Raw genomic sequence first — 14,187 nt, 5'->3', positions numbered from 1 at the left:
TGCTCATGCTGTTAAAAAGTGTCCCTTAAACACACATACCCCTGGAGGTCTTGCTCCTGATTTTCTGATATATATTTTTTTTAAGATTTTATTTTATCCATTTGACAGACAGAGATCACAAGTAGACAGAGAGGCAGGCAGAGAGAGAGGAGGAAGCAGGCTCCCTGCTGAGCAGAGAGCCCGACATGGGATTCGATCCCAGGACCCTGGGATTATGACCTGAGCAGAAGGCAGAGGCTCTAACCCACTGAGCCACCCAGGCGCCCCGGTTTTCTGGTATTTTTCCTCTCTCTGGGTTATGGTGACAAATAGCCCATTCAAGACAAAATAGAAGAAAGAAAAGGTGTCTTTTTGGAGCTCACTAACAGGCTTACCTCCGGCAGAGTGAATACATCCTATTGGAGGCAGTGATTCGAAAATACTCTGGTTTTGAGCGAGAAGAGCTGCCACTTATGGTTCCCAGACCTAAACGCTGATAGTCTCTGAAACATGCTTTTTCCACTAACTGTTCCATAGTAGACTTCTCCGATGCCTTCAGAGTGGTACTTGTGGGGAGTTCACTATCATCTGAAACTGTGAAGGCAGAAACAGATTTTAAAAAAATGATATGGCTCAAAGTAGAGGATTAGAAGCTTCATTTTGAAGAGGATTCTTAAACTAAGAGAAGTTTGTATTAGGGCTACAAGCACTATGTATATCATAAATTAAATCCAGTTAATTCTTTGAAGAATCATTATGTTCAAACATAAATTAAAACAGTAATGGACAGTCAGGAAATAAAATATCAGGAGCTCAAAATGTCAGGGAAAATTAACTCAAAATGCCAGGGGCATGCCTGGCTGGTTCAGCTGGAAGATGAAGTGACGCTTGATCTTGAGATTGTGGGTTTGAGCCCCACACTGGTGCAGAGATTACTTAAATAAATAAATAATTAAACTTGTAAAAATGCTAGGGCAATTAACTCAAAATTTCTAAAAATAGTACAATTTTGAATTCATTAGCCATATTTTTCTGTTTCAATCAGGCTTGTTTATTAATGCCAAAGTATAGTGATTTCTATTTAGGACTCTATAAAATAAACATTCAAATTTTGTTAGAGGTTAACCCATCAGTAAAATTTATCTTTAATATGATCACTATAAAACTGTGTCATCCAGGTTTCAGTTAACTTTTCAGAACATAAACTTTTACTAGAAATTTCTAGATTAGGCAGAAGTTCACTCATGGGAAAAGACCTGTCTTAGAGAGATATCAAGAGGTTATACTTTTTTTGTGGAAAATATTTTTCTCAGAGGATGTGGCATACATGGGAAACTCCCTCATAATTTTGCAATCACAGGTTACAGAATCTGTTAAGATTTTAGATGTGGAAGGATTTACCCAATAATCAAGCATTTTAGGGAGGATTTAAGAAAAAAAACCCCCAACATTCCTAATTGGTACTGAATGTTCTAACTTAAAAAAAAAAAAAATCCATGTTAAAAACTGTCCTAATTTACTTTCTTATTTATTTCTACAGTGAGAGAAGTCTAATTAAGGTTTCAGAATTTTTGGATATGTACTCAAAGTTCTAATGTCAAAGGGAATTATATGGTTTTCTTCCATTTAAAGAAAAAAATAAACCATTTAACAGTTTATCCCTACAAATATAAAAGACTTTGTGTTTTAGTTTGTGAACTTCACAATGCAAATACACCATCAGCTATCAGTTTTGTGTTGGCTTTTTATTTTCAGGAGCAAAGAGCACTATGTAATTTGGTGGAATAAATGTCAAATAATAGATTTTCTTCCATGTAATCATAAAAACTTCAAATTAGAGGAGTCAAATACCCATGGGTAATGTTTTTATGGCTTTCTATGTGACTGTAAGGAGGCCAGGGTTCCAAAAAAATGGTCATTCCAGTAATGCAATGGTGGGTCTTTTCATTGCTCTCAGAGTACGTAGGTACACATATTGAAAAGGAGACCTTTAGCCAGTGATCTTTCTAAATATGAGGTTTCTTTCTTCAAAACGTCCTTATTATTATTAGAAGTAGTAATATTATAGTTACTGGTGATTGACTCTAAGATCCTGAAAAGAAAAACGGTACAAAGGCATCCTGCCTCCTATGAGATCAGATTTTTCCCTAGTGTTAATTCCAAAAACATACTCCATAGTGGTTTAAGGAACAGAAAACAGTCAATAAGAAATTTTGTGACTGGTTTCCTGCCTCTATTTTCCCTACCACGAGGTATCTCAGCTTCTCAGATTCTGCCCTTTTTTTTCCTTACCATCTAAGAATCTCTTCATCTTTGGTCCCTCATTTTGATTCAGAGTACCCACAATGTTCTTTTTTTTTTTTTTTAATATTTTATTTATTTGACAGAGAGAAATCACAAGTAGGCAGAGAGGCAGGCAGAGAGAGAGGGAGAAGCAGGCTCCCCGCGGAGCAGAGAGCCCGATGTGGGGCTCGATCCCAGGATCCTCAGAGTACCCACAATGTTCTTACCCCAAACCCAAATCTTTTATTTTGAATATCCAATGTCCTTGTTTCCTTATTCTTACTGGGTAACAAGAAGGTACAGGGGATTACTTTCTACCTAAACTTCCCATACACTGGTTTTTTTTCTTTCTCCCTTTGATGAGACCCATGTAACAATGGCCAACCAGTTCTGTGGATTTAGTAAGAGAGAAGTATAATTTAGCAAAATCTTTTCTGAACGATGGAATCTTGGGAAAATAATTTTCCCCCCTATTTTGAGAAGCTGGTAAGTGCCCTCCACTCTTCTTATGAGATCTAGGTTCTTGTGAGTCAAAGTTTAAGGACAACTACATCTGAGATTCTGACTCTTACTTATAAGAAGAAAGAATAAAACCAATTCATGAAGGAAAAAAGGAGTTCTCACATACCTGATATATCATCTTCTTCATTCCAACCAGGACGATTCACTCTCTCTTCCACAATTGTCCCTGTCTTCCTCTTCAATAAATACTGCCGCCCAATTGTCATTTTCCCTGCCCTTTTGGCACCTTTCACAATTGTTTTTGAGAAGGTGCTGTAAGTCATAAAACCAAAGAGACCATCAATTTAATATGAGGACACCATTTACATTTTTTGACACCTACACAGCTCAACTTATTCCTTTTCTACACCCATAGCTACTAGGATTATCGAGCCCTTCAGTAAGTCTCTCCTTCTTTAGATCATTTTGTATATGGCACAGACTAATTTCCTACAAAACACTGTTATCATCAGGACAGCTGAAGGCAAAAAGTGCAAGAACCCAGAGTGGCACATAAGCTACTTATTCCAAATCTAACTCAGTTGGACTTTTTGGTCAAACATGCCCCTTAACGCACTCTGGTTACCCATGCCACTGCCTCCACCAGTTCCCACAAACTATGCTGGTAGATGTCCTCCTTCATGGAAGCCTGTCTGCTCCACTCTCTACTAATTCAAACTCTTTCTATTAACTCATAGGCTTTTCTTTTAGATCATATAAGAATTATATTTAGCACCATGTTTAAGTGGTATGTGTGGTGTCCTGCCTTCTGACACTGTAAACCTTTACATACTCAAGACAATTCTGAGTTGTTTTAAATCTTAAAATTGCTATACCTATCTTATAGCTGGATAGATTAAGCTCGATACAGAAAAGGTTGATTTTATGTGTGCGTGTGTTTATGTGTGTGTGTGCGCGTGTGTGTTTCCTCCCATAGTCCATAGATTCTAAACATAAAATGCCATACAAAGCTTCATATCTTCCATAAAGGGTTGGAATAAGAGATGTCACAGGCTCCTCTGTGACTCCATACTGTGAAGACAAGATGTCTGGCTCACTGCTGTAAATGCCTAGGAAGCTGCTCATGTTTCAGTGTATCATTTCTGGATCTCCATGGGCCCCTTCACTTACTGGGGAATTGTGGTGCAGGTGGTCAGCTATGCAATTTAGTAATGACACACTGTCTGGAACCTCAACTCTTCTATAACCTACAGCCTACCCCACTTCTAGGCAAAGAAAAGGGCTCTTTTCCAAAGTCTGCAGAGTACTTCCTAATACGTAATTTGTACTGGCAGATGCCCAAATTCTAAGTGATTAATAATGAATGAACTGAACTTTTGGTCACTTTATTTTATTACTAATTGAAGATAAATTTTAAGCAACTGTTATTTTGTAATAACCGAAATGTAAAAGTTTCAACATAAATTACTAAAAATTTTCAGAAAACAAGGAGTCCCACAAAGAAATATGACAACTAAATGCAATGTCTGATCCTGGAAATGGATCCTGTACTAGGCAGAAAAAAAAAAAGTAGCTATAAAGGATTATCAGCAATTTGAACAAGGATGCTGGATTAAATAAAAGTTACATACCAATTCAATTTCCTGGTTATATACCATGGTTTGTTCTTAGAAAATATACATCAATATATTTAAGGATAAAGGGGTATTATGTATATAACTCAAATGGTTTAGAAAAAATACATATGTGAGAGAAAATGATAAAAGAAATGGAGCAAAACATAAACAATTGTTGAATCTGGGTAAATGGTATACAGGAATTCTTTGTGTTATGTTACAACTTCTCTGTAAATTTGAAACTAAACCAAAACAAAAAGTTACAGAAAAAGAAAAAATAAAGGCTACCATCTCTAGATCAAAGCAAAACTGTCTACTAGGTCTGGATATCAAAGAAAACTGAAGGGCCTGCTCAAAGCCAGTTAGAAAGGAATCAATATGGGAAAAAGGGGGAACAGAGTTTCACATTAAAAAAATACATCATGAGCAATGGGCATATTGGTCAAAACCTCTTATAGCATTTAGTTTTTGAAACTTGCTCCATACATCAGTGCTACTGCTCCATAACTTTCTGAGCTAGGTCCAATGGGCTTCACAGGATGGCAAACAAAAACAGCAGTCACGTACACACTGACACAAAGGAGAGGTCACTTCCCCAGACGGGGAGTTATGAAAAGGCTGAAATGAAGAAACTTGACTGTCTTCTTACCGGAAGGATGTGTTCTTTTCCTTCTGTTTGGGTAAAATTATTTGTGGGGTAGTTTGTCCAGCAGCAAAAGCAAAGGTGGTGAAAATGGACTGAGGATAACGGAACTTCATTAGCTGTTTCTTAAAGATCTCTACTACCTCTGGACTCACTTCTTCATCAAACGCTACTTTAATCAACTAGAAAGAAAAGAGAGAAAATACCTCAGAAGGATTAATTAAGGATTTCCAGATAACATCCTCCCAAGTTATTGAAATACCAGAAAGTTAATACTAAATGGCAGAAGTCCAGAGGTTGAGGGGACCTTGGATATCATGTAACATAATTTTTTATTTAAAACAAGGGCTCAAAAAATTTTTTTTAAAAAAGGGCTCAGAAAGGTATACTTGTCATACATGGTTCACTGGCAAGGAAAATCATGTATCTTGAAGTTGGGTTTCTTTAAGACTACCTTTTCTATGATGGGATAGAGAAATTAACTTACAGTGTCTGAATTAGGAAACACGTCTTTCTTTTTTTTCAACTATTGGCTCTAGATGGAGAATTTGGCCTAAGGAAACTTCTTCTTACCCAGAATTACCATAAATCTAGTAAGAAAAAGTCTGCTTGACTAGAATCCCAAGCAATACAGCCAGGCAATATTCCAGTTTAGAGTCCTCTGGCAGGTGGACCAGTGAAGAAAGCCCCGGGAGGTCCCTGCTCCCAGGTGATGGGAGTAGGTCTGGACCCTAGAGATCAGTAGCCTCACATTTCACACAATGAGCACATGGAGGTCCTAGGGGTGGCTTCGTGGCTGGAAGGAATGCGGCAAGAACTGGCACCCTCAAAAATCTGAGAAGTCAGAGACAAGGCATAAAAATAGGAAGAGCAAAGTATTACAGACTAAGAACTGTAAAAAGGAAAAACTAAAAGAAGATCACTCTTCCCATGTCTGCTTTTATCAGTAATTCCACAAGTTCTGATATGTTTAAAACCCCCTAGAAAATCCTCTGCTTAATTAAAAGTTATTTAGTTAGTACCAACAGTACTTTAGCCCTGAGTATAATTCTTAGAGTTTTATCTCTTCCACAGAAGTGCCATAGGGCATTTCCTTCTGAAACAGGTGCCAAGAGAATTGTTTTCTCTCTAAAGCCTTTATCAAACACAAAGGTATGACTTGGCAGAGAACAAGAGTCAACTGTATGTGTCTGAATTTCTAAGATCACTAAATATTGACAGATAATCTGTTGATACTCAGCTGGCCAAGGGGTTCAGGAAGTGAGGGATTAAATCCAGAATGATTCGGGTTTACTCAGTTGAAGATTACCCTCTCAGACCCTCTAATCCTCATCCTCTAACTGAGTCCATTACCACAGAAAGTAGCCACATCATTTGTAGAAAACTTTTTTTTTTAAGGTTTTATTTATTTATTTGACAGAAAAATCACAAGTAGGCAGAGAGGCAGGCAGAGAGAGGAGGAAGCAGGCTCCCTGCTGAGCAGAGAGCCCGATGCGGGGCTCGATCCCAGGTCCCTGGGATCATGACCTGAGCTGAAGGCAGAGGCTTTAACCCACTGAGCCACCCAGGTACCCCGAAAACTTTTAAATAGTAGAGGAATGGCTCCCTTTCTTTTTAAAAAAATTTTTTAAAAAGATTTTATTTATTTGACAGACAGAGATCATAAGTAGGCAGAGAGGCAGGCAGAGGGAGGGAGAAAGCAGGCTCCCTGCTGAGCAGAGAGCCCCATACAGGGCTCAATCCCAGTATCCTGGGATCAAGACCTGAGCCAAAGGCAGAGGCTTTAACCCACTGAGCCATCCAGATGCCCTGGCTCCCTTTCTTAATACCTGAAAAGATGCTGATGTAATCTGTAGTCCCTCTTGCATGTTCTGCTGCAGCTGGTTCTGCATGGTAATCTTCTTCTCCTTGGTGATAGAGGCAATAGGAAAACTCCGCACAACTGTCTGCTCACCAACTATAGGAAAGCAGGACACAGACTCAGCAACAGCACTTTATTGCTTATTTATAGAGTCTCTGCTTCTCATTTTATGAGCCTCTGCTAACAAAATGTATCAGAAGAGGATGATGCCCAGGAATGCAGTGAGAAAATGCCATGATTCTAGAATCACATTCATTGATTTTATTGCATGGCAATTCACTCCTGAGACATAATCCTTTCCTGGAGTGAATGAACCATCACAGTTTGCTTGCCTTCATTCTTTCTATTTCTCTGACCTGCTGTGTGACACACCAGATCACCTGGTTTAAGGCAATCTTAAAGATTCTTAATCTTAAAGGCATCCATGACATTTAATGTAAGTATAAAGCAAAAGAGAAAAGATTTTTAAAATGTGTTCCCATACATGGTAAAAGGTGCTGTATCATGTATTTGTGCCTTCAGAAGATACAGGACTAAGTGTAGGCTGAAGAGTTTTAGAAATTTAAATATTAAAGCAAGGAAGGGAAAATGTAAATAATTATCAACTACTAGAGGTTGTGAAGATGCAAGCCTAGAAAATAAGTAGTACACGCAAAGCCTCACTTGGAAAGTTCAAAGATCCCCCTGAGAGAGGAGAGTCACATGCCGAATATAACATGTCATTAGCTCCTAAGTTTGAGGGAACAGAGCTTTAAATATTTCAGAAAGGGAGAAGATTTCTGCATGCTAGAGGGCTACAGAATGATTCCTGGAGGAAGTGAGAGGGAAGGTAAGATTTGAAGAGAGCGTAGGCTTGGATTTGCAGAGGAGAAGAGAAGGGACAGGCAGTGGTACAAGTCAAAGCCAGGAACAGCAATGAGCAAGGCGCCTTGGCTAGTAAGGCAGATGGGTGAGAACCGAACTAGGTTTATGAGTTCACCCATACATCTACTTAACATCATCAGAATTTCTCAGTCCCTGGATCTATCAAATCCTAACCTAGAAAATTCTGATTATCCTCTAATGTTGAGCTCATATCTAGACGCTAAACTAAATTAGGATGTATACAGAACTTAAGTCCTAGGATGTATCAAACAACCTATGCTTATACAACGCACATAAAATTATCAGATTTCTAGGTGTCATTAAAGGAGTTTTTTTTTAATTAAAGGAGATATTTTAAATTAGAAATTTAAAAAGAGAAATGAAAGAGGCAATAAGAAGGCTTTCTCTGATAAAAATAAGTTCCCTAAAATACAAAATTAACCCCAAAATTGACAGGAAAAAACAAGAGAACAATATAAGCCTTCATACTAAGTATGGTTTTGATTTTTTTAAAAGAAATAAATAAGAACAACTTAAGTGACCAAGTATCTTATGTATTTATATCCCCAGAATATATGTTTGTGGCCACTAAGCTCACAAGCCACAGTACAAAAAAATTTTTAAGTACTAGGTATTTAGCTTCTTTTAAAATTACATTTGAAAAAAAAATTACATTTGCTTTCAAATACAAATATAATTTATGTGTGGTTATATAGCAGGAGAGGTTGAAAAATTTTGCTCCATTTTCACTCTTTTCCAAATGAATACAACTATGTCCATAGATTCATTTTGTTTATTGAATTTTATGAGATTTTTAAAAATTACATGGTAAGCACTCTTTTATGAATAAGACAATAAACCATCTTGATTCTATCCAACAGAGGAATTACGCAACTGTGAGATTTTAAGGATACTACATTTTATACACCTAAAGTCCACTGTCTAACAAAATGTGCAGCACATATAGTACATCTCATCAAATGTTACTGAATGAAAAATTGCGGATGAGGAAGGAACTTTAGTGATCATTTATCTCAATGGTTCTCAATCCTTACTATGTATCATAACCACTTCTGGGACTTAAAAACGCACAGATGTCTGGGTCTTTCCATTCCTAGAATCCTATTCCAGGTATTAATTCAACTGTGTGAGGGTTGGGCCCAGATTGGTAGGTTTTTTTTAAAGCTTTCCAACAATTCAAATATGTAGTCAAGGCTGAGAACTACAGAATTATCATCCAATACCCTAACTTTATAAAAGGGGAAACTAAAACTCAGAGAGAGGTCAGGGGACTTAAGATATCACAATTAGCCAATAGCAGTCTGAATCTGAGCTTCTTATTTGGAGAGCAACAGTTCTAGCCCAAATGTTATAAGCTTTTCCCATCAACCAAAAGTTTAGAGATTACAGTGATTTAAAAAAGATAATTCAGACTTGATAGGGCATGCTATTCCTTTCTAATATGGAAGAGTGCACAGAGTAGTAGAATATGGAAACAGAAGTTGAGAGAGTTTAGTGAATGGAAGTTGTCTGCCAAGAGGGAAATGGGGTTAGTTGAAATGTGGACAAGAGGAAGTGGGGTTAGTTAGTGCTGTACAACCCTGTGATGCTTAGCATATCTTTCCACAAAAGGAATCATGTGTCTGGAAGACCTGAACCTTGCAGTTAACTACAGGACTCAGAAAGGTGGGATAAATTAGCAGGAGACCTCGTTAGCAGCTTTATGCTATGAATATCCCTAAGTCACAATATACTGCCTCATGAAATTATGATTGTTTCAGTGAATGAATCTCATGAAATTATGATTCTTTCAGTGAATGAACCCTTGATGTACTGTTTAGAAGATACCCTTGGTTCTTTAAATAAGACTTTAAAATCCAAATAATCATTAGCTTTGACAGACAAAGGATTCTAAAAAAATACTTGGTGACAAAAGGCTTTCTTTGAATCTGAAATGATCTGCAAATTACTGTACACAAATGTAATCAAAACCTCAAGCAGCACATGGATATCCATATTGTGATGGCATAATGAGTCATACCTAGCTGATCATGGGGAGTCCCCCTGAAAAGAATTCTATATGTGGTGAGGAACAAGGCTCCTTCTGCTGGCAGGAGCTGAGGGCCTCCAAGAAGGCCTCCAGTAGCTTCTTCTCTTCCATCAGGGTCTAGCAGGACTCGAAGACCTTCACAGACGATTTCTTCTCCTGGCAGGAGAGCAGGCCTAAGAATCTTGGGCTAACAACAGAGAAAGTATTTCAAACACAAATCTTGTGGGGTTTCCAACACTTAGACCAAAGTTATCTTTTCAGTTGCAGATCTAAAAAAACCCAAGTCAGACTGCTTAAGTAGCCAAAAATGAGAAAACAGATTAGGGAAGAGGCAGAAATGACGTTTTTGCATCCAAATGTGAAAAGATTCTTTGTTTATTTATTTTTTTAAGATTCTTTGTTTATTAACAGTAAAATCATTGGAAATTACTAAGATGTTTAAAATATCTATTCAATGGAACATTTTACAACCATTAAAAAAATGACCTAGATCTGTATGTGTTAACATACAAAGATATCAAGGGTACACTGTCAAGTAAAAAAAGCAAGCTGTAAACCAGTATGTATATTATAATTCCCTCTTTTTGGAAAAAGGAAAAATGGTGAGAATATGGACTAAACTGTTAAAGGTGGTACTATCATGGTTAAAGGCATAGGTGAGGTGGAGTTGGAAAGACCATGGAGGACTTTTACATTGTATAATGTGTATTTCTTTAATAGTTTAATTTTATATAAAGAACACTGTTACTTCTATAAACTTAAAAAACAAATAATTAGAAAAACATATGCATCTTTGAAAGGATCTGCCCTTCTTGGCCTTTATTGAAGATTAACACAAAAAGTGGCCAAGTAATGAACATTTACACATCTTGGGAAATGCACAACCACATGATACACTCCTCTGGAGATAACAATGCTAGGAAAAAAAAAAATCACCTCTCCTGAAGATCTAATATGCTTACTTTTTACTAAGCAATAACAACTATATAAATCAGTACTATTCTTTTTGTTGGCTCTAGGAACCGCAGAGCTAAATGTAAAGCCAAAGTTATAATGATCTTCAATTTCTCACAGAAATATCTTTCCTATCCATCTGCCTTCTGATTTTCCTTTGAATTTATTTTTAATAGTTCTGTTATAGAGGTAAGAAGGTCCTGACTCTAGTCCACAGACTGGTGTTAGACTAGCAGTAAAATGATCATCTGGGAGGCTTGTACTTGAAAGTATAGATTCCCAGACCAAGTCTCAGGGAACTCCAATTCAGGAGGCTGGGGTGGGGTTCAGGACTCTCAATTTTTAATAGACTTCCCAGATTCACAGATGCTTATGAGGTATGCTTACAATGTAAACAGATTCAGGAACCTGGTATTTTTATGGTAATTGCCTTAAGTCCTTTTTTTCTGGAAGTGGGCAGGGCATAAAATCTTGGCTTGGGCTTGGAAGTTAGAATGTTCATAATTTATGCCCTGCCTAAAAAAAAAGACTCAACAAGAGGCTATTATGGCTCCTTTGTTGAATCTACTATTCTCCTTCAGTATCTGTTTTATGAGGATCTACATGGTAAACTCCTCTGAAAGTTTAATGTATCATTAAAAGTGGAGTCTCTGTAAAAGGTTAGGAGAAGGTGCTTTCTGGGGCACAAAAGTGTATTGCTGCTGTTTTTAAGAAGAGATGTTATAACCCGAAAGCATACAGTTGGAATAATTACCTTCTGTATAGGTGGGAGTCTTCTACTCTCTCGATGTACTGCTTCTAGGGTCTCAATGTGCATAGCTACAATTCCTAGGATAAGTCAGGTATTCAAAATAAAAGAGAACAAAATAAGCAGAATTAATATAAATTCGGAATGTTTTAGAATTAAAAACTAATCACAGTTTGGTGATTCCTCAAAAAGTTAAACAGAATTACCATATGATGTAGCAATTCCACTCCTACGTATATACCTAAAAAATCAAAAATAAGCACTCAAACAAATACTTGTATGTGGATATTCATAGTAGCCAGAAGTCAGAAACTATCCAGATGTCCACCAACAGTTGAATGGATAAACAAAATGTGGTATATCCATACAATGGAATAGTATCTGGCCATAAAAATGAATAGCATTCTGATACCTGCTACAACATGGAAGAACTTAGAAAACATTATGCTAAGTGAAAGAAGCCAGACACAAAGGGACATATATTATATGATTTAAACTTATAAGAACTATCTAGAGCAGGCAAATTCATAGAGATATAGAGCTTACCAGGGACTACAGAGATGGAGAACGGGGAGTTAGGGCTTAATGGGTACAGAGTGTGTATTTCAGTGATGAAAAAGTTTTTGGATAAAATGAGAAAAAAAAAAAAAAAAAAAAAAGAAAAAGTTTTTGGTAAAGGATAGTAGTGATGACTGCACAACACTGTGAATGTGATTAACATCAGTGAATTCTACACTTAAAATACCTTCAAGTGGCAAATTTTACATTACATATATTTTACCATAATTTAGAAATATTAAACAAATTAATCAGAACATAAAATGGCATGACTAAACTACATGGAAGACAAGTATTATAGGTGTTATGGTGAAAAAAAAAATCCCTAAAAACAATTCTTACTCAATTATCTCCAATATTATTTTTCTCTAATATCTGTAAATTGGTTACCTGGTATCATGCAATGAAGGCTCCTGATGTGATCCTGAGTAACTCCACTCTCTGTGCAAACCTTGTCAATAAATCGGGTAATGAATCGCACAACAGAATTGGCGATGTCATTATTCTCTGAATCTTCAAACCCACTTTCTGTATCATAGCTCTCAGCTACGCTTCCTGCAATACTGAGAAAATCAAGGAAAGAAATCATGGTTAGTACTCAAGTGTAACAAATGACTATTCTATCACCGTTAATTCTGACAGAAATTTAAATTTGCCTACATTAGGACATTCCACTTGCCTAAATTTGAAAGCTACTGTTGGGCATTGTCCTTTGGACCCAAATTTATTTTTGTAAATAATTTTTGTAAGAAATACGTCTGCCATTCTCCTAAAAAGGAACTCAGGAACCACAGAATCTAAAGCAAAAATAGACTCTTTCATTTATTATCTGATACTTGAAACTTAAAAAAAACAAAAAACAAAAAACAACCCTGTTCTCTCAAGTTAATTACCACACAGAATCAGACAAAGTAATATTGCTGTCTTTGGCCTTTGACAACTAGGAGACATGTTCCCTGGTAGGCGAAGCAAAAGAACGTTTCCCAGAAAATAGCATATTTTTTCAAATGGAAGAACCAAACTGTCCTGTGAGCCTTTCTGTTGCCAGTATTTGTCTCTTTGAGTGAACCACAGCACTTTTAGACACTTTGAAGCCATCAGTCTTCTGTACGTGATAAAATCATGCAACAGAAGTGGATGTGAAAGCTGAATCCCTGTCTTTGCTGCTTATTCAGTTTCCACTGTTCGACAAACACTCTGGCCTCCTATGCCTTATTTTAGACTGCTCATCATGGAAAAGACTCCTTTGTTTGTTCTAAACTACTTAGTTCTCTTTCCTCCAAATCTAACTACATTAGCTGAATCAGTCTTAAGGTAAAGCTAAACCGTGAATATGGCCTCACACCATCCCAAAGCATTAAAGAACTTAAGTGTCTTAGCCATTCACTAGGTAGACTTTCAAGGAGCTTGGTCATCTATAGTTTGAAGCGATGAAGGCCTAGGCTATATTTTTCACATAAAATAACTTCTCTGCAGGAGGAAATAAGAGACTTGTGCAGTTGACTGCATGGTGTAAAAGGCTGACTTTAAAACAACAAAAAGTTGTTTAGTCTGGAAGACTAGAAGCTCTCGGGTATTCTTGACAAAAATAAAGTATCTGGGATAGAGAGATTGAGAGGTTGAGGTCAGAGATGTGGGCTGTGGATGAGTTTCTAAGAGAGTATGAAGCGTGTGGAAAAGGGATTGAGAATGGGGGAGAAGAGAAGCTGCCTGAAAGAGCCTGAGAAGGATTTACAAGAGTTAGAAGAACTACCAGCATCTTAGAGTATCACTGAAGACCTAAGAGGTTAGAACATCACTACTGTTGGGTAAGCAGTTCATGAATTCATTCATCATATGTTCAACCAAACACTTATTGGGTATGTACTACATGCAAAGAGCTGGGGGTACAGCAATGAATGAGTCAAACAATAAGCAAATATATGAAAACAAATCAGGTTGTGGAAAGTGCCATGAAAGAAAATAATGCAAGGTAAGACAAAGAGTGATGCCTGTGCTACTTAAGACAGGAAGTCAAGAAGACCTCTCTAGGTAGATGGCATTTGAGCAGAGAATTAAGTGAAGTGAGGGAGTATTTCTTCTGACTGTTTCAGGGAAACTATTCCAGATTGTGGGAACAAATACCAAGACCCCGAGGTGGTATTATGTTTAGAGTGTTTGAGGATTAGC

At 37.1% G+C, this 14,187-nt stretch overlaps 1 protein-coding gene across 3 annotated transcripts in view; it reads right to left on the bottom strand.

Moving 5' to 3' along the window:
• The window catches only part of SBF2 (SET binding factor 2), a 503,560-nt gene that overhangs the window by 54,491 nt on the left and 434,882 nt on the right, over nucleotides 1-14,187 (bottom strand). For all 3 annotated transcript variants that reach the window (XM_046014550.1, XM_046014552.1, XM_046014551.1), the window contains exons 20-26: nucleotides 12,409-12,581; nucleotides 11,467-11,540; nucleotides 9,750-9,945; nucleotides 6,813-6,940; nucleotides 4,990-5,165; nucleotides 2,891-3,036; nucleotides 375-573 (exon numbers count right to left, since the gene is read on the bottom strand). In XM_046014550.1, coding sequence (XP_045870506.1) covers nucleotides 375-573; nucleotides 2,891-3,036; nucleotides 4,990-5,165; nucleotides 6,813-6,940; nucleotides 9,750-9,945; nucleotides 11,467-11,540; nucleotides 12,409-12,581 — 1,092 coding nt within the window. The remainder of the gene's footprint in view (nucleotides 1-374; nucleotides 574-2,890; nucleotides 3,037-4,989; nucleotides 5,166-6,812; nucleotides 6,941-9,749; nucleotides 9,946-11,466; nucleotides 11,541-12,408; nucleotides 12,582-14,187) is intronic.

Source organism: Meles meles, chromosome 8 (genome assembly GCF_922984935.1).
Source record: "Meles meles chromosome 8, mMelMel3.1 paternal haplotype, whole genome shotgun sequence".
NCBI classification, from domain to species: Eukaryota; Metazoa; Chordata; class Mammalia; order Carnivora; family Mustelidae; genus Meles; species Meles meles.
The sequence above is the reverse complement of the archived record's forward strand: the minus strand, read 5'-3'. Positions and strand labels throughout refer to the sequence as shown.